Source organism: Buteo buteo, chromosome 13, assembly GCF_964188355.1.
Source record: "Buteo buteo chromosome 13, bButBut1.hap1.1, whole genome shotgun sequence".
NCBI classification, from domain to species: Eukaryota; Metazoa; Chordata; class Aves; order Accipitriformes; family Accipitridae; genus Buteo; species Buteo buteo.
In genome coordinates, this window is record NC_134183.1 from 35,503,581 (window position 1) to 35,524,266 (window position 20,686).

The 20,686-nt window shown below is 36.4% G+C and overlaps 1 protein-coding gene across 2 annotated transcripts; it reads left to right on the forward strand.

The window, feature by feature from the left end:
* Positions 1 to 1,353: 1,353 nt before the first annotated feature.
* CHRNA5 (cholinergic receptor nicotinic alpha 5 subunit) lies at positions 1,354 to 20,645 on the forward strand. Of its 2 annotated transcripts, XM_075045578.1 has the most exons (6): positions 1,354 to 1,484; positions 11,234 to 11,385; positions 12,267 to 12,311; positions 13,741 to 13,850; positions 14,817 to 15,648; positions 17,775 to 20,645. In XM_075045578.1, the coding sequence occupies exons 1-6, from the start codon at positions 1,367 to 1,369 to the stop codon at positions 17,934 to 17,936; spliced, it is 1,419 nt and encodes a 472-aa protein (XP_074901679.1). In that variant the 5' UTR covers positions 1,354 to 1,366; the 3' UTR covers positions 17,937 to 20,645. The 2 variants fall into 2 exon arrangements, with proteins under 2 accessions (XP_074901679.1, XP_074901681.1); XM_075045580.1 differs by lacking the exons at positions 1,354 to 1,484; positions 11,234 to 11,385 and adding an exon at positions 11,853 to 11,858.
* Positions 20,646 to 20,686: the final 41 nt, after the last annotated feature.

Below are 20,686 nucleotides of genomic sequence, written 5' to 3' on the forward strand. Positions count from 1 at the left end.
TAAAATAAACACTTGGTATGAAAGAATTTTCATAATTGACAACATGCTTAGTGAAGTTACTACTTTGGGTAATGCTCATTTTAGGAAGGTACAAAGTTTCTAAAATTATTTGAGTTGAATAAGGTCCATTTTTCTGAGGGATCTGGTATCTAGCACTTTTCAGGTAGCAGCTGATTAACACTGTGTAAAGCCATTTAGCCCTTCTTTCCAAATCTTTTCTCTCTGTAAAAATCTTAAACAGTACCTTAAATGTAAAAGATGCATTAATGCCAGCTGCTTCTATTTTCTGTGGCAATGTGTACACTGTACATTTCCATTAGGATGATTTAGGAAAAATCATTAATTATATTTCACAGTTGGTACATTTAAAGTTGTCTTTTATAACTTTTTATTTATCTGATATAGAAAAAAAAGGTGTTGGGTTTTTTTTTGTGGAGAGTATTCACGATCTGTGTTATATATCTATAATATACATAAAGATGGAAATATCCTAGGTCTTTTTAGCTTGCATCAGCTTGCTTATTGTTGATGAAAAGTTCCAAAACACTCTGATTTAGAAATGTAAAAAAACCCCAACTCTACTGAGTGTTTCATATGCAATGGAAGTTAAAAATTAGTTTAGTATCTTCCTTTTCACTAAAATCCACTCAAATACCCTCCCCAAAACACGGTTTAAAAGAAACAAATGTCGACCCAGGTGGATGTATCATGGTTATTCAACGTTTCCGTTGCTGCTGCCGCGTTTCAGCGAGGCACGGCAGGTCGCTCGAGAGGCAGAAGCAGTGACCCCAGCTCACCACCTACCTAGTCAGCACCTGCGCCTCTGAAGGAACCTTTTCTTTAACCGTGGAAGCGACGGGGCGGCGCCCGAGGGGTGCCTTTGGGTACAGTGCTCTGTAGGATGGCTACAGCTTTCCCTCCGAGGTAGCTGCTAGTTACAGCTCCATTCCGTAGCACCTGCATCCCACACAGGGAACTTCTCCTGACAGACCGCGGGGGAGGCGGTGGCCGTCACCCGCCCGAGGCAGGGCCGCTGAGGCACGCAGCCGGCGGTGAACTGTACGATTGTCCGGCCAGCCCCACACGGTGCCGGGCCACGAGTTGGTACCTCCGGGACTGGCTGCCGGGAAAAACGACCCGCGGACGACGCCTTGCCGAGGCTGCTGCTGTAGGTCGCGCCGCCGCTATCCCCCTCCCCGCCCCCGCAGCACGCCAACCGCTTTAACGGTTCCCGCCGCGCGCGCTCTTCTCCCGCCCCTCGCGCCCCCTCATGGCTTCCCGGCGGGGCGTGGCCAGCGCCGGCCGGCAGGAGCGGCGCCCCGTCCTCGCCGCGGGATTCTGAGGCGGCGGGGACCGTGCCCCAGCCATGGCCGAGCTCGGAGCCCGCCTGCGCCGCGGCCGCCCCCTGCTCCTCTTCATCTGCCTCTTCGCGCCCTTTCTCGGCGAGTCCGGAGCCGGCCCTGCCGCCCGCGCCCGTTACGCGGGTAAGGCGTCTCGGAGCGGCCCCGTGTGGGTGAGGGTCAGCCGCTCGGGAGGGGCGGGTGGCAGGCAGGCGCTTCGGCGGGAAGCTGGGAGGGTGGCGGGGGCGGGGGGGGACGGAGACACGGTCAGCTGGGAGTTATGAGCCCCCTTGAACCCCGGCTTTCGTGTAAACCTGTCGTTGTGCGGGGGAGCTGGCCGCCGGGGGGTCGGGGGAGGTTGTACCGGAGCCCAGCGGTCCGCCGGGCCGCCGCTGCCTCCCCTGGGTGTTCCGGTGCTCCGTCTTGCAGCCCGGCTCCGGCGGGGGGCGGGAGCGCGGGCAGGAGGAGAGCGCGTTTCGTGTGGAAAGATGAGGCGGGTTTTTGCGTGTGGAGGGGAGAGGCTGCCGGGGCTGAGGCGGCCACGCATCACGCCTCGTTTTCCACGCCATCAACTTTTGCCAAGGGGAGGCTAAAATAAGGCTGATTTCAGGGTGAAGCGGGGTTCTGGCGGTCGCTGAGGAGTACTGAGGTAGGGATGGCAGGACTTTTGCTAGTTTTTAAAAGAAATTAACGTGACCTACAGAGACCGTGGTCAAACGGGCTCGCCAGAGCTGTCCCTTTTACAGAAGAGGGGAAAAATGCCTTTGCCAAACTACGGCTTTTCAGGTGCACATCAGTCTTGATTACCACACGTTTCATTACGCAGTTGTTATGCTTTTTAAATGAACATACAACGCTTTGAGCATTTGAAGTGTCATAGCTTTCAATTTTTTCTCTGTTCGCTGATTCAGACGAGGTACAATTGTAGATTTGTCGTGCGTGCTCTTTGCATTTGCAGCTGGTATGGAGGTAAATTTACAGAATATGTTTTAATAATTGCAATATCGCATATGGATCGGGCTGCATGTAAAAATGCCCCTCTGAAGAATTTATAACAAAATTCTTTTTAGTTTGGTCATGCATGATTTCTTTGGCTTCAAAAGAGCCAGTCGTAATTCAATCAGGATGTAACTTTCAGAGTTGGAGGATGTAAAATAGTATGTGAAGCTGAAGTGTTTATAATAGTACAGAAAGATTAAAGGAGCAGAACCAATGCTCTTTCAAATAATTATTTAGAAATAGGTATTTCAAAACATGGCTTTTGTATAATTTATGGGTAGATTGCTAAGAGTTTTGCAGAACATCTTGAAGTCATAACAGCAATATTTACAAGAAGAAAGGAAGTTAATGAAAAATAAATTGACCTTTTAATCTCAGCTGAAAATTGAAAAAAATGATTGTAAGTACGGTTTAAGGAAAGTAAATTGTATTGAGGTCTCGGTTTTAATTCAACATACAAAACCTCAGTCTGTTATTGCTAAATGTGATTTAAAAGATTATTCTTGGTCTCTATTTGGAAAAGTAGTGTTTTTCATCATGACAGAAGATATTACTATGTGAAATTATTATGTTACATTATATAACTGTATGGAATTACCTGCAGTCACGTTAAGCCAAATTTTGCCTTTTGGCACAAGCCAACAGTTTGACCTCATTACGAACTAATCATATATAATGAAGATAAAATTTTCTTTTCACAATTTGTTTGCTCTAAAATAAAATTAAATTTGCTATTAAGAAGATGAAAAACATTATAGCTCCCTATTACTAAAATATAGGGCAAACAGAAATAATGACCTAAATCAGAGTATCATGTACATACAGTTAAAATTATTTTAGAGGCATTGCTTTGCATGTGGTACAGTGATCATTTTAATGAGTAGAAGTGATTTATGGATGTGACTTTGTTTTTATCATACTTTAAGAGTGCTTGTAAATGAATTTGGTGTTTCCTTTAGTTAGTTGTCCGGAGGTGAACTAACCCTTTATCCTGGATAACTGATTTGACAAGACAAAATATGTGCTGATTTAAAATACAACGAAATTATAAGTTTTGTTTGTGGCTCTGAATCTTAGACTAACAGGTGAGACTCAAATGCACAAACTGAATTGAGATTAACAACCAGCTGTGCCAAGCTGCAGACCTGTGATAGTGTTTTCCGTGGGAGTTCATACACCCAAACGTTTTCCACTCAGTTTAACAGATTGGAAGCTGCAGACCTTCCTGCTTGTATGGGTTTCTTGTGATTTTTCTCTTAAAATATTTTGTGCTTTCTTTAGAGGTTCTTAGAAAGAAAAACATGAGCGTTGATCTGTGGAGAAATATCTGTGCTGATTTGTAGAAGGAAGTACTTTTATAGTTTCCCACTTTTCAGAATGGTAAAACCTGATTTTTGTATGATAGTTCTGAAATCTACTCTGCATCTGGTTTTGAGCAGAGTATCTGATTTCTATGAGCCATACGATTGTATGTTCCAGTGTATCTAAGACTGGAATTGAGCTGCATGAGCAAAATGCTGCTGTGGCAGAAGATAACACCAGTGCGCAACTTTTGCAGCACCCAGGGCTGCGCTGGCAACTTGTGAGAAGCCCGAGACCTGTGTCTTATTTGCATAAATGTCTTATTTACATAAATTGTGGATTTGTGTTTACTTCCATGATGCATACCTTCTAAATCTATACGAATAAATGGTTCTACTTTTAAGATCCTACATACTTGTTCTTCCTTTTACTCCTTGCACTATCTATACTTGTATACACAGTTTTTGCTGCTTGCATTCAGCATTCCTCAGTGCTTTCTTCACAGTCCATCTTCAGTCCTTACTGACAGTCAGTGAAAATGATGCAATGGTTAAAAGTGGTGTAAAGGGAGTTGACAAAATCCTGGATCTGTTACAGAAAAAGTCCCCTGGGCTTCAGAGTGACCAGAATTTTTACCCTGAGGCAGCCTGACATGAGGCAGCCTTTTCATCTGCCCTAGCTGCTGGGCAGTGAGAAGGATCACAGTTCTGTCTGCTGAAAGCTGAGAGGAGAATAAGTAGTGTCAATGAACTCATGAGGAAATGCTGTGCCATGCCACAGATCTGTATTGTTAGCATTGTAGGTGGCTGTTAATCAGGAGACTACTGCTGGCAATAGCTTCACTATAGAGTTCAGGAAGCTCTTTAGGATATTGTGTGTATTTACAATAGAATCCATAGCACAGGTATTCAAAAAGGAACGGTTTGTGCTCCAGTTAGCTCTTAATCTAAAGACTGACTATCAACCCCTAGTTGATCGTATCTGTTTCTCGATTAGTTACAAACTACATGGCAGTATATTATGCTGTTATTAATCAAACTTGTAAATGCGTTCATTAATATGGGCCATAATTATCCCTTGATGCTAAGCTATTGGGGAGTAGCTTAATTCTACTTTTCAATTATCAAGCTGGAAACTTTAATCTTTTAAATTGGAGTTGAATGTCAGAAACCTCTTCCCTGGTTTCTATGTGCAGCTCTTGTACCTCTGTTCTTATTGGTAGATGCTAAGCAATATTGCAGTTCAAAATCCTTGATAGTTTCATGTCCACAATATGTCATTTAATTTTGCTACTGGTTGGCAGGAGATTGATGTGCTAGGTAAGAGAGAAAGCAGAAATCGTCCGAATAACTTGAAAGTCCCAGGGTAAACAAAAAATCATAAAAGTTCCTGCAGCAGCTAACAGCTGCCAGGCATGCATTAATACACAGTGATAGAAATACAAGGCTTACTTTTGTACTCTGAACCTTTGAAATCGCAAGACAGCCTCTGAACAAAAGAAAGCAAAACAAATTTGCAAAAAAACTGCCAACAATAAATCATCAAGAATAACCACCTTTTCTGTGCTCATAGTAGTGGTGGGCTTTGGCTTTATTTTTTGAACAGGGGAGAAAAAGATACTTGTAGGAAGTATAGAATGTAACAGCTGGCTTTTCTGACTTTTGCTCCTTAAATTGAGTAGAGTTAGTAATCCTGCTTTGACTTACAGACATTCTAGTAAAGGTCATTTTGATCTTTCTAAATACTTACTGTTAACTAAATGCTTGACTGTTAGTGATTGGATTCTTGGCAATTGCTAAAGCATAGAAGGAAACGTAGGCAAAAAAAATTGAAAACAGTACAGAAAGTATGACTTACGATTCTTTTAAAGGGGGGGGGGGAATTGGTACAGAAATAAAACTTCCATTTTATACTTCACTTATATATTACATATATTTTCTGCTTAATGAAGTAGTGGTGGGAGATTCTTTAAAATGTAAAGGGAGGCTTAGACAGAGATCTGTGTAGTTAATATTGAACATGATCTTGTTCTACATTTTCCTGTCTGCTGCAATGTAAAAATGACTTGCAGTTAGAATTTTCACCGGCTACCAAAATATTGTGATGTGACTAGATTTGTTTGGGGAAAAATTGTAAACTTAAGGGAGGAAAAACACTGATGCTCACTGTAGAATAAGTTAGTAGGAAAGATGGCAAACTTTTTATTTTTCCTCTCGAAATGATCACTGAACAATTTTTAGAGTAAGAGTTAAACAGTTACCATTGTGCTTCTAGACTTCAAAGTGCTTATATTTTACATGATTTGTGACAAAGTATCACTTAAATCACATTATCATCTTAATAAATATAATAGTATACCGAAGGCAGGTGTACTGTATATATTCATTCACCTTCCTGGTTTATAGGCAAACTATTAGCTGTATTGTAGTTTGTAGTAGCTAGATCTGTGGATAACAGTCTATATGTTATGATAACACGCAGTTAAAGAATCTAATGTTAACTACAAAATATGTGTATTTTGCCATGTTTATTGTCCTTGGTAGTGTTCTTTTTCATTATAGTGGTATATGATTATAAATCTGCATTAGTAATACATATTACTTCTGAATCTACGTCTTAACATTAAGCTTCTAAAAAGTGACCCTTTCCCTTCTCCCATGGATCTGTTTTGAAAATGCACCAAGTAGTGATCCAAGGAAAACCTGAAATCATTAACACTCAATTATATAAATTAGAAAATGCTTTGCACTACACTATTTAAAGTACAAGGACCAGTATTATACCTGCAATCCCAATGTGGTTCTTAGGCACTTTATCTAAGGAAGTGCAGAGGAATATAGAGTTCAGAGAAAGTTTATTCTTTGCAGAAACCTGGACTGTGATGTTCTCTCATTTAAAAACAAACCAAAATTTATGAACAGATATGAGGTATAGCTGTAACACTAATTGTTTCCCTGGTAATTCTTATAAGAAGAATAATGCTGCTAAATCATATTAAGATGCTAAGAAATTTCATCCTATAATGGTACAGTAAGAAACAGTGTAAAAAAGACAGATTTTTGTGAAAGAATAACACTTTTGTAATTTATCTGAAGCATTTTAAAGGTTTGCCATTAGCAGCACTAGTGAAATTTTGACTTGAGAATGTTAACAAAATGAATAGGCCTGTCCATGTTTTGTCATGCTATTCATGCATCCAAGACTCATGTAATGCTTCCTCTTCTTTTCTAAATAGCTCTTCCAAATTGCTTTTATTTAAGTTTGTTAAATGTTGAGGGAGGAAATGGCAGAACTGAATTTTTAAATACAATTTTGTCCAAGGTCAAGTATTTAAGTAGAATTTCTACTTACTGTTTTGTCAAAAGTGTGCTCCAACTATTTCAAAGTTTAAAAAAGTTGAATCATTGGTCTGCTTTGTGCATAAATGTTCATCTCCTTTTTGCAGAGTTCAAATTTCGACCATCCAGCATTTTCTCGTGTGATTTAGGGTTTTTTGTTGAACTTGGAATCAAGATGGAGTCAGCAGAGAAGAGTTTCAGGTATAAATTATAAAATAGACATTGTCTTTGGGATTTATCACTGAACAATATAGAGAGCAGACTTTCATCTAGACTGCAGAAGTTACCTGACCTCAACAAAAATAAAGCCACACAAATACAGGCATGCTTAGAATTGCCCTTCAAAGGCTACAGATCCTCTAAGATTTTTTTAGTACAGTGAGCTAGTAGCAGGGGTGACTGCTTCCATAATCCCTTGAGATTTGTACTCTGGGTTGTTTGGTTGCTAATCTTGCTAGTCATTGGTTTTAACCTCTTTCTGTTTTTCTTCAACCAGTCTGCTGCCTTAAGCCACTCCCTGTATTTTACCTCTTTTCCTCTCTTCTGTACCTTTTTTCTACTTGCCACCAGTTTGTCACGGTTTTTTAATTGGTGGTAATACCAGTAAGTAACTAAGAATTACACCCCTTATCATAATTTTAAAAGCGTATAGACACAAGGACAAATGAGATTAAACACATGCAGTCTGTGTAACAAGTGAGCTGAGTGGTCCTATTAAATAAAATAGGAAGGCAGGTGTGCTTATTTATTTTATTTTTGCCGACTCTTAAGATATTGGTACTATCTCCAGTCTCCTCATGGACCTCCCCTTTGTATAAGCTGCCTTTTATAGAACAGTATGGCCCAGCTTATTAATAAACACAATAAACTAGAAATATGAAAAAGTGTGGATATTTCTGTTATAAAAAAAAAATTAGTTGAACTATATTGTTAGTAAAATATGGTCATATTAATAAATCAGTGAGTATACTGTAGGTCTAAGCGTAAACATTTGAAAAAAATTCTGTAAGTATATAAAAATAGTTAAGGAACATGTCTCCATTCAGCATAACAGAGAAAATACTGTGTTTTAAGAGAAGCTTAATCTGGAAACGGCATGTACCCTGAAGATGCTGTATCGCTGTACAGGAGGTCATCTTACAGGAACACAGAAATGGTGAAGGTGCAACTTTGCCTCTGCATTGCTTCAAGGTCAATTAATGGAGAGAGAATACCCAGCTATACATAGTTGTTCTCAAATTGTACAAAAAATTCAGCTGAGAGTTGTAACTGTAAAAGGGAAATGTAATTAATGCTAATACAAAAATCAAGCATTTATGAAACATTAGGCTGAAATATACACAAAACCATTCATAATTCAGGAAATAGGGGTATAGAAATAGAGAAATTAAGTTGTGTCTTCAGGAAGCATTCTTTTGGATGTCTATAAGAAGCAGGACTTGGTGAATCTGTGTATAGTTACAAATAAGAAAAATTCTTTGGCTAATGAGGATACACTGAACCTAAGGTATCAATAAAAATAAATATATTTTAACCTAATAGCTGTGAAGCTAAAGTGTGTGTGTAACATTCTGTTGCTGGATCCTTTCTGGCAGCAATTCTTATGTCCCATGTGTTTTCATGTATCCACCTGAGGTATGCTCAGTGGTACAACACAAGTTGCCCATCAGTTCTTTGCTATTACACAACCCACATGTCAACAATCTTGAATGGAAAGATGTTAAATTGTAGAGCATGTACAAATACTACATCTCAAAGAACAGTGGGTTTGTGAATGAACGAAATACACTGTGAACAGATAGATTTGTATTTTGAAACAGAAGGGTGAACTGTATTAAAACCCAAATGCTGACTTGGCCTGCAACAAGAACCATTCAGCAGCATGTTAGTGTATGGGGTAACATCTGGAGGGAAGAGGAGTCCTGCTGCTCCCGCTTTACCGCTCCTATTCCTTAAACTACATTCTGCTTTTGCTCCTACTATAAAATTTCAGAGAAAATCGAGTTAGTATTCGTAATAATAGTTCTACTGGACTGCCATAAACCTGCAGTGCAGGAGGCAGGGAATTCTCTTGTGGTTCGGGTGTTTTGTCTGAAGGATCTGTATGTAAATGCAGCCTTTTGCAGTGCAGTAGAAAGCAGCTGCTGTCACAGGAGCACTTTGATGAAATGAGAGGGAAGTTAAAAACTTACGTTGCCTTTGTTGTCTAAGCTGCAGTGGTTGCAGTTACATAGAACTAGTTTAAGTCCATCTAAATTAATGGCTTAAATGGTGTTAGCCAAGTCTCTGCAACAAATGCAAGCCATCAAACTGTTGATCAGATTTTGAGGTAGATTTTGCAAGTTGTGTTGAAATGAGAACTAATACACTATGCAAGTATGATGCTACCTGACATAACTGACAATTCAGTAATCCCAGTCAATTCTAAAATTTGAGTCTTCTTCAATGTCTAATAATTTCTGATTTATCAAATGTTGATGGTAATGAGCTTCAAATAGAAATTGTTTATATTGCCTTTAATTTATGCTTTTGTTTCCTTTACCTTCTTTTATGAGAAAGGTTAAATACCATCAGTGTTTTTTCTGCATGCATCATTCACTACTTTATCTGCATCTGTTATATTCAGTAAATTCACCTCCTCTCCAAACAAAATAATGTTAATCTTTTAAATCTCTCCTTGTATGGATGACTGTCTCTGGTTTTAATCTGTTTATGACATTCTCTGCTGCTTTTCTGTTTCTGATCTATATTTTTTTAGATGCATGCTGTTAGTGAGCACATAATTTCTAGAGAGATCGTGCCATACATTTATGTAATGGTATAATATTTTAAATCTGCATTAAAAAAAGATGATTGTGAATATCTTTCTTTGGTTTATTCTGTCTCTTAAACTGACTATAATAATTGTTATGTCTTTTTTTCAGCAGTAGTTTCAGTCAGTTTAAATCTCATCAGCGAGTAGTAAAAATCTTTGTTTAGAGCATACCTTCATGTCTTCGGGTGGTTGCTCTGACTTCTGTCTGGGAATTGGAGACCCTTTTGGAGCCATTCCCTTCAAGGTGATGTGTGTAGCTTGTGCTGCTTCTTGAAGTGATGGCCTTCTTCAGGTCTTTCACACTGCCTTTGAAAGCTGTTCTTACTCAAGTTACTTGGCTAGATACTGAACTTGCCTTTTTTCCTCCCCTTTCTCCGTATCTTCCCCAAGTTTGTACTTCTCTTGTTATTTAGGGTATATAATTTATTTGCATGGGTTCTCATAATGGAGAAACCTTAAAGTTTGCTTTTTTTGGGTAGCAGAGTTTCTACTGATACACTTCAGTGAGACCGTGTTGGTAAAAAAACCCCATTTTTTGTGGATTCCCAAAGATAAAGGACAGCAGTTGCTTGATGAGGTACTTTAGGACAACTTACATATCTCTTTTAAGGTCTGGGCTACTGCCTGCAGTTTCTGCATCTATAATACTTTTTTTTCCCCATGTATTCCATTGTCTCAGGAGACAGAAGATGACATTTTGTTTCTACTTCTTTGTAAGCTATACAAAGGTTTTTGGCTGTTCCAGGACATCAGTCAGTCTCCAGGGATTTAAATGACTCCTTGAGAACTATTAAAAATAAGTAACTGAATGTATACTATTACTTCACTAGAAGGGTGCCTTCCAGTCAATATAACATTAGAATAGGTAGAGGATAGACTGGTAAATAGATTGGCACATGTGTTTAAGATACAAAACAGTGTGGGGGAAAAAGTGCTCTACAGGTACTGCAAAGTTTATACATCATAGATGTGACCAAACATTAGAAGAAATAATGTATAAAACATGAAGAGACTGAAGTTTCAAACTGGAGCGCATACTGGAGACCTGTATGGTGTGTATGTAGGTTTTTTAAAAGTAGCACCTTGTTCTAGAATGATAGAACTTCAGTCCCTCATAGATAAACTTTCAGTTTTAGAGGAGCTCTGTAACTGCATGGCACTAGCTAAATTATATAAGTGCTTTTTGCCTTTATATTACTAAAATTATCTTAATTTTCTTGAGTCATAGATTTTAAAGTGTGATAGTGGTATGGAGATGCTAATAAAATGAGGTAATTTTATAAAATTCTTCTTCTAAGACCTTGGCCGTGCTTCCAGAGAAAAGGGGATAAGATGAGAAATTTAAGTCTGCATAAGCATAGCTGTAGATCTTTGGACACAGGAATGCAGATGTGCACTGTTCATTTAAATCAATGTTAATACTTTTTTTTTTTATATAGGTGTATCTGAACCTTCTTTTATTGCTAAAAGTGAAGATCGTTTATTTAAACATTTATTTGAAGACTATCAAAGATGGGTTCGTCCAGTGGAACGCTTGAATGACACTATAAAAATAAAGTTTGGCCTTGCGATCTCTCAGCTAGTAGATGTGGTATGTATAGTAAATAAGTTTGTTTATTTTTTTTCCCCTAATTCTTAAAATTCTGGAACCTAATGTCATATGAAACAATTGTGCATATTTTAGCTTAAACACAATAGATAAAACCTCTGAAATTATTATCAGTGTAATAAAAAAACCGCATTGTATATGGAGGCATGAAGAAGTGATTGCAAAGAGGTTGAGAAGACAAATGGCTCTTAATTTTAGTGTCATTTTCAGAAGAAAAAAGTGAGTGAAATTCTTATGCCTAGGGAATTGTGTTTTAATTTATTTATTCAATGGGAAAACCGCATATTTTTAAACTTTATCAATGCAATTTCTGTAAAATCCAGAAACACTTGCAATACTGCTCTTTTTCCCCCCTTAAGCAGCAAAAAACCCTCTAAGTGTTGGTATATGTCACTTCCATAGTAATGAAGATTATCTTTTGGCATTACCTGTGATGTAAAAGAGATCAACCAGAGGTTGGTTTTGGGTTTTTTTTTTCCACCGATACTTACTCACTTCAGAATATTCTTTTCAAATTGAATTCACTGTTTATAGCTATAAGAGGAGTTTTTCTTCCACATGTTGGCTGTTCCCTTATGTTTCCATAGAAAAACAGTAAGACTGCATAACATACAGTCAAATAAAAAAAACAGAAGGGAGGAAAGAGACACAGAAGGGGAACAACATCACTTTAACAGTTAAATAGTCAAAGGTCATAATTGTGTCTTTAAGAAGTTCTCATATAAACATACTTATCAGTGACTGGAATGCCTTTATAAGTGTGTTTTGTATTTTAAATTATAAACCTCTATGAACTAAACCAGCTAATTACTATAAATGTACTGTGCAGAATTTTTTAAATAAAATATGTTTTATTTTTATAGGATGAGAAAAATCAATTGATGACAACAAATGTCTGGTTGAAACAGGTATGTGTAAAATATTGATGAAAAATTCTGAAGCTTCATAACTGCAAGTCAAAAATTGGAAGAAACTTCTAATTAATTGTATGTTCAAAAAAACTTAGTTGCTGCATGAATTTTTATTTTACGTAGTATCTTTAAAAAAATGTCCCTGGAAATGCTTTAAAGGATTAATTGTTATAAAACTCTTAAAAACCAAAAACAAACAAAAAGGTAAATTTATAAAATTTACCTAATTAAAAGAAAACTGATATGGCATTGCATGGCCATTTAATATACCAAGGTGCATGTATCCAACCATAAAAGTTACTGCTTCAGTACATAAGTTTTCTTTCAAAAACTATATTAAGAAAAGTACGGGTTTGTGTAGTCTTGTATAATAGTTTTAAGATCTTTCTCTTGTGGGATATTTGAGATTATCACATAAACATCACTGAAGAATTTCAGTTTCAAAGTTGTATATGCTTGCTATAAAGAGCTACTTTTTACTCTTATGAGTATTTGTTTAGGGGCAGGAAAAAGCCTCAAGCTTTATAATAATCAGAGTCTAGTGCTAAACCTAATGGCCACTATTAACTTGGGAAATGCTGCTCACAAATCATTCTTGATTTAACTTAGAAGAATGTTTGCAGACCCTGATTATACTTACTAGCTTGCTAAATTTTTTTTTGGGGGGGGGGGCTACTTCCTTCGTTTTTTTTCCTGTTGCTTCCCATTGCCTTCTTTTCCAGTAACTGTAATTTCAGGCAAAGCTTTTCATTTCAGGAAAACTTTGAGACTACTCAGCAAGTATGAGATGGCAATATGTCAATGATAACACTTTGTGCCCTCTTAATAGTTTCTGCAGAACTTTTTGCAGTTGAACAAGTTCAAACAAAATAAGAACTGATCTGAATATCCATTTAAAATTCTGTGTGATGGTGGATTCTTAGAAACTTGGATTTTTCCTCTTGAGCTTTTAGTTCACATATAAAATTACCAAAGTACTACTGTGATTTTAATGGTGCTATTTTTAGTGTTGCTGGTAGAAATACGAACAACTATCTTGTGAGAGTTGCAGCATGGCTTATTCTTTGTGATGAAAATGTTTAAATTGCTTCTGATCAGCTTCCAAAGTAATTGATAGTCATTCAGAACAAGCTTTTTTCAAATTTAATTGTCTACATGTTATAATAGCTCTTACTTATGTATGCATGCTCTGAAAAAGGATTTTAATATCTTAAGTTCTGTACAGAAATACTGTCAAGTGGGTCTTAGAAAACCAATACTGGATGAAATAAATAGATGTCTGTTCAGCAAATTCACTGTTGTATGCAAATTTTAGAAGCAAGTTTGAATATTTTTTTAATTGCCTTTTTATCTGTTTTCATCCAGTCTTGCCCTGCTTAAATCAACTTCACAATAATAATGATTTTTACATCTCACATATCCACAGGAATGGATAGATGTAAAATTAAGGTGGAATCCTGAAGACTATGCTGGAATAACATCTATTCGTGTCCCTTCAGATTCTATTTGGATTCCAGACATCGTGTTGTATGACAAGTAAGATTTTAATATTTTCATGTAAAATAAATTTACTTTCTAACTTTACCATCCAAGTTGCTTCTAGGAGGCTCATTGGATAGATATGTGTGTACATTTAGTGGAGCTAAGAATGTGTGGAATAATTTGCCTCTGAATGCAAATGGATTTTGTTGCCATGTTAAATGCTTAAATGTTTTGCTTTTCTTCTGTATGGAATTTCTAGTCTCTTTGAAAAGTTTATTTCCACTTCTTTGTGTAAACGCTTTTAAATTAGAAAACAATGTCTTGTGCAGTGCTGGGTACAAACTAATAGTGTAGAGTGATGGGAGGGAAGCAAATAATTCATACGGTTGTAAGTCATATTCAGCATGGATTTAAAATGACAACTGTAAGGGTTTTTTTTGTTGTTTTTTGGTGTTGTTTTTTTTTTTACAAGTAACAGATCTCAGAAGCAATAACTTTTGAATTAACCTTTCTGCTCAACTCAGGTGCATATACAAGGCTTTTACATTTCCTGACTTGTTGAGTCAGGAAAAAAGGTTGTTGCAGTGATTGTAAATTCAAGTTTGCAGGTGGCACACAAGTGTTGTTTTACCTGCTTTGTGACTTTTTTCTTCAATAATTATGATTTGGCCAAATTGAAAAGTATTTATGCTGTATTACCAATAGAAAACCCAGAGTTTGGTCATGCAGTTAAAGGTCAGGATTTTTACAATCCTTTCATAAGTCATTGGGACCACAGGAAGTTGCACAGATCTTTTCATGACTTGAAAATATTCTTCACTCTTCGTATCTGTGGCAGGTTCAGATTTAAAAAAAAAAAAAAAGTTGACTATGAACACTATATAAAATTTTGGCTGTGAAGGGGGAGAAGGGATAAACAGCTGAAATGACAATAACTAAACATTTTCTTATTTAAAAACACACACCCACACCCCACACACCCCCATTGTAATTGCATGGATATATCTCTCTCTCTTTCAGTGCAGATGGACGTTTTGAGGGAACATCTACAAAAACTGTAGTTAAATATGATGGCACCATTGCTTGGACTCCACCAGCAAACTACAAAAGTTCTTGTACTATTGATGTAACCTTCTTCCCCTTTGACCTCCAAAATTGCTCTATGAAATTTGGTTCCTGGACTTACGATGGCTCACAGGTTGATATAATTCTTGAAGATTATGATGTTGACAAAAGAGACTTTTTTGATAATGGAGAATGGGAAATAGTGGCTGCAACAGGGAGCAAAGGAAATAGGACTGATGGATGCTGCTGGTATCCTTTTGTTACATATTCATTTATAATTAGACGTTTGCCACTTTTTTACACATTGTTTCTCATTATTCCTTGTATTGGGCTTTCGTTTCTAACTGTCCTTGTCTTCTATCTTCCTTCAAATGAAGGTGAAAAAATTTCACTTTGCACTTCAGTACTGGTATCTTTGACTGTTTTTCTTCTTGTTATTGAAGAGATTATTCCATCATCTTCTAAAGTTATCCCACTTATAGGAGAGTACTTGGTGTTTACTATGATATTTGTGACATTGTCCATTGTGATAACTGTCTTTGCTATCAATATTCATCATCGCTCTTCGTCTACACACAATGCTATGGCACCTTGGGTTCGCAAGATATTTCTTCACAAACTTCCCAAGCTACTTTGCATGAGAAGTCATGTAGATAGATACTTTGCTCAGAAGGAGGAAACAGGAAATATGAATGGATCTGAATCATCCAGGAATACCTTGGAGGCAGCTCTAGATTCTATCCGATATATTACAAGACATGTTATGAAGGAGAATGAAGTTCGCGAGGTGGGTGTATTAGCCATATTACACTGATTTTTGTAAAACTGGAAATTAGAAAACCATGTAATGGTTTACTGTGCAGTTTCATATTAAGTATGTGCTATGGGATTTCCAGTTTTTGTGCTTCATTGGAAGCTGTGTAATTATTTCCACTGGAAAAAAGTACAAGTATGGTACAATGCTGAGAACTCCTATAGGTATTGGACTGATATAATACAGTCCTTGGGTTCTTTAAAGTCTTTTGTTTTCTTCTAGAAGTAAGTTCATCTTGTTAATTACACATTTTCAGAGATACTTGTCTGTTACAAGAGCATGTTCTATAACTGTTCCCTACAGTGCTGCTGGATGTTATTTTTATGATGAGAGAAGCAGGTATTTTTCATTTTAATGTTGTACCTGAAGGCTATCTGAAAAATGCGTTTGCCTTACATTCTCAGAATAAATACTGTTAAGCCTTATTTTGCAGCTTTCAATTCCAAATAAAAACAATTTTTAATGCCCTAACTTACATTAGTTTAAATACAAGCTATAGCCATATGTTGGTCATTGTGTGCTGAGATCAAACATGGGGTAGATGACTTCTTGAGTGTTCTCTTCCAGCCTTATTATTTTTTTGTCTCTAAGTTATATCAAAAGATGTGAAAGGCTTTTTTTCAATCTGTACATTTGCACTTGGAACTATCCTTAGTGGATGTTTACACCATTTGGGTAAGAGCATTATGAATCTGTTTTCTTTCCTTGCTTTTTAAAGTAGCTCAATTGGTACATCAGAGACTTAAATGATATTTTCAGACTAGTGTAGAAATGTAGAAGTTTGTTGTGTGGTCTCACAATATTACTATCTGTTTCTGATGGCCAAGATACTTTCAATTTATACAGAAATGACTGTCTTCAAAAGTTGCTTTTTGCTGAGAGTGTGTTCTCACGTGCTAGCCTAGGAGTAAGCTAACTCCTCTAATGTACCTTCTCAGGACTCAGTTCTGACATGATCAAAAGGGATCCAGCCTAGATTTTGAGTAAACGTATCCACTGTACTGTTAAAACAGTATCTAATACCTCTGCATGTATAAACAACACAAAAAGAATAGTTTGCTATTAAATACATAATTTCCTGTAAATTAAGGATTGGTTTTCTTTCTCTACTGAACTTACTGTATTTGACTGTGAGTGACAAGAGAGGTGATAAGTATTTTGTTTTTCAGGTGTAATGTTGTTGTGACTCTCAATCTCAGAAATTAATATACAGCTAACTGGGGATTCACTTGTATTTTATTACTTAGGCTCCAGAGAATGGAAGCTTTAATTGCAGAAGTTGTTAAAAAAAATTACACAGCTAGTGCTGTTGTAGCCTTACCTCTTAGGAAGCTGTAGGCTTGGGAAATGTGGATAGCTCTAGTTCAAATCAAAGACAATTATTTGGCAGGGCTTTAATTTGCTTGTGCAATTATATCTGCTATACTTGCAAAACTGTGTATAGATATGAATAATCCTATCAAAAAGGAAAATAGTCTTGAAAGTACTGTGAGTATTCTCCCTAGTATATAATTCTGTGCAGCAGTAAGTTCACAGCTTTCAGATCTTGTATGTAACACAACAGCTGCTGTCTACTGTTAATTTTTGTTTTTTATTGTGGTTTGGGTGGTTTGGGTTTTGGTGGTTTTTTGTTGGTGTTTTTTTTTTGTTTTGGTTTGGTTTGGGGTTTTTTTTGTTTGTTTGTGGTTTTTTTTTGTTTTTGTTTTGGTTTGGTTTTTTACAACTTTTGCTTCTAGCTCCTGCCCGGGAATTCCACTTTATGATGACGCTGTGGCATGAAACCTAAATACTACAATACATTAGAAAATTGTATACCAATTCCACCCTCTCTGTAGTTGAGGATGTTTGGTGCTTGTCAGGGTCACTTTCTACATTAAAATCTAGTATTGGTCTATATAACTTACCAATCTTCATAGATGGAAGTTTGTTCCTGTTCTAGCTCACAGTGTAACTATAAAAAGTTATTAAAGGGGGTTACCAAATAGACCTGATTGGGAAAAAAAAAAAGTGTACTGTAAAGTGATTAAGAATTGCAGGGTTTGGTACTGAATTCTTACCTGTTCTTGCACGTACTGACCAACTGTTATGCTCTTTTTTAGGTTGTTGAAGACTGGAAATTTATTGCTCAGGTGCTTGATCGAATGTTCTTATGGACTTTTCTTCTGGTTTCAATAATTGGATCACTTGTGTTATTTATTCCTGTTATTCATAAATGGGCAAGTATAATAGTACCTATGCATATAGGCAGTACAAATGCATAAAGTATTTTTGGATCTGTCTCCTGCTACTATGTCTCTAAAAAGTTTTGCGGTAGCTCTATTTCCATGCATGTTCTTTTTAGGCATGTTTCTGATAGAGTAAAAAAAAAACCCAAACCCAGAAAATTATGTTTATGTTAAAGCATGGCATCCCTAGGACACATAGATGTCGATTTGCTTATTGCCAGTCTACTAAGTTACTTCTAAATCGGGTCAGAATTGAAAGGACCTTGTCAAGCACTTGCATATATGATATGTCAAAAAAGCATACACTGACACCTACTGTGAAATAGAAGGATTTGAAATTTTTTAGTGATGATTACTGTAGTCCAATTATTAAATTACTATATACATTGTTATATTGAGTATTAAATATTTGCAGATATTTACACAGTAGAGTTGCTTGTTTGAATTTACTATAGTATGCAAAGGAGGATTTTTATCAGCTCTCTTGAATGTGTTGCAAAAGTATGAAGTTTCTACAGAGTAAATTTAACATAATAATAAAAATACCAGTTAAACTTCCCATATATTCAACATATAAGTAAAAATAGTGGTTTGGCTATGTTTTGCCTTTATAAATTTTCAGTGGAATTTGCTGCTGAATTTAAAACCTCATTAATTCTATCATACTAACATGAACATTTAATACAGTAAGCCTTAAAATGCCTACAGGATACTTATACATCGGTATCTCTGTATCAGCTATGGAAAGGAAGGCAAAGGCAATTAAATGAGTTCCCAAGTTTCTAATGAACCAGAACATTCAGATTTCTTTATTCTTGATGAAGAATTTGGTACAGTATGTTAGCTGCAAACATGTCAATTATTTCCTGCTTTTGTGTGTTTCTCAGTATTAAGTTTTTAAGCACAGGTAGAAGGAGTCTGGGCAGTGCCCTTCTGAAGGAAATGGGTTGAAAATTATTATGCTGTATAACCAAATACAGATGATTAAGTTTTCACACATTTGTTAAACCTAACTTAGAAATCTACCTTTAATAGGTTCTCTCACTTATAGAACCATACGTAAGTCTAAGCAGCAACCACTTGCAGCTTTCCATATGTTCTTTTTCCTGAGAGTGTTGGAAACTAACTTGCAACTTTTTAATTATTCCATTAAAATATATTCTCTAAATACTAATTTTAAATTCTTTACATTCATTCCATTGCCACCTTTCTTAAAAGCTTTATTTCTGGAAGAGACTCTAAAATAGATGGGGGTTTTCCTACATCAAAGTTTTATCAGTGTACTTCATAATGTAGTTGCATCCTGCAGGTCTAATACAGTAATGCTAAGCTAGAGCAAGTCTTGGGAAGTGTTTATTTGCTGAAATTAATACATTAATAGTAACATGTTTAGGTGCAAAGTTTAATGTAAATTGTGGTATCTTTGATAATGCAAGCTTTTATGGTGGTTATGAATTTGGAAAATGGATACATATTGCACAACCCAACCCACCCCCCCGCCCTGGGATCTCCTTCAGAATAGCACTGTTTGGCACTGTACTGGTTATAATACTGATTGCTTATGTCATAACTTATATATAATTGAATATTTTTTTCAAATTGTTTTCACCCTAGGACATTTTTGGTTTTGTGTAGCTTCTTAAGGTTCACAGGCAGGGAAATGATGCCAGGCAACACTTTTTTTTTTTTTTTAAATACCAATTTATAAATAATTCTGATTGTAAAGGGAGTCATTCTTCCTCTTCAGTTATACAATTACACCTGGCATTGGATATCCATATTTCCTCTATTCCCGTCATAATTAATTTTAATGGTGAATTTGCAAAGATTCTCTGATTTAATTCATTAATATAATAATTTTAACTTCCTTAGTATTACTAAGATTAAACAATGCATCAGTTACTTTGTGTGGAAGTTGCAGAAATACTTTAGATATCTCATTTTCTTTTCAAATGCAAAATTTCTTTCTGTAGTCCTCCTTGGCTTTGAATTACTGAAGTTTATTCTTACCTGAACAGAAAAGCAAAGTAAAACTATAGATTAGCCACATATATTATTTTTTTTTAACTCTCCACCTTGTCTCTTTCCCCTTGTTAAATGATGTCTGTAGACTGCCCAATTATATCATAAGGTGATTGGCAGCATATTGGTCAACAGAGTCCCAGTCTTTATACTAGTAACTCACAATTTTTGCAAAGGCATGAATTTCTTTTAGTCACTTGTACAATCTGATCATGATAAATACAGATAAGATAGCTGACAGTAGAATCCTTGGGGTCTTCAGCTTACAGGTGTGTCTGAAACAATTTTAATAGACTCAGAAGCAGGGACCTTTACTTATGTAACTTGTTTTTGAATGTGTTGAACTGTAGCTAATGCTACCTTATATAGGTTTTTGTCACTCGGTCAAAATAAATGAGGAAAAAACCCCACAATTTTCAACAGCTTGATTCTCTTTATTTTTTTAAATGTTACATTACGTGATACACTGTATTTCCAAAAAGTTTCCAGTTTGGTACAGAGAGAACAGTTCATATTTTTACAAAATATTTTCTCATTACAGTATTTTGTTGCATTCTTCATTCATGCTCTTAAATTATCTGCAGTTACTGATTAAAAAAAAAAAGTATGCCTAAGAAGTAATTTTAGCATACTTTACAGGACTATTTTCTATCTACCTGTCTTCCCTTGTCATAAAACACTTTGCTATAGCAGGATGCTTCTGTATCCAAACTATCCTATCAAAATATTTTGATCCTTTGCATAACCTGCAGCCTGCGTCTTCA

Coding starts and splice junctions, on each gene's coding strand:
- CHRNA5 (XM_075045578.1), top strand. CDS start 1,367: ATGGCCGAGCTCGGAGCCCGCCTGCGCCGCGGCCGCCCCCTGCTCCTC. Junction 12,312..13,740: donor CAAATGTCTGGTTGAAACAG/GTATGTGTAAAA, acceptor ACATATCCACAG/GAATGGATAGATGTAAAATT. Junction 13,851..14,816: donor GACATCGTGTTGTATGACAA/GTAAGATTTTAA, acceptor TCTCTCTTTCAG/TGCAGATGGACGTTTTGAGG.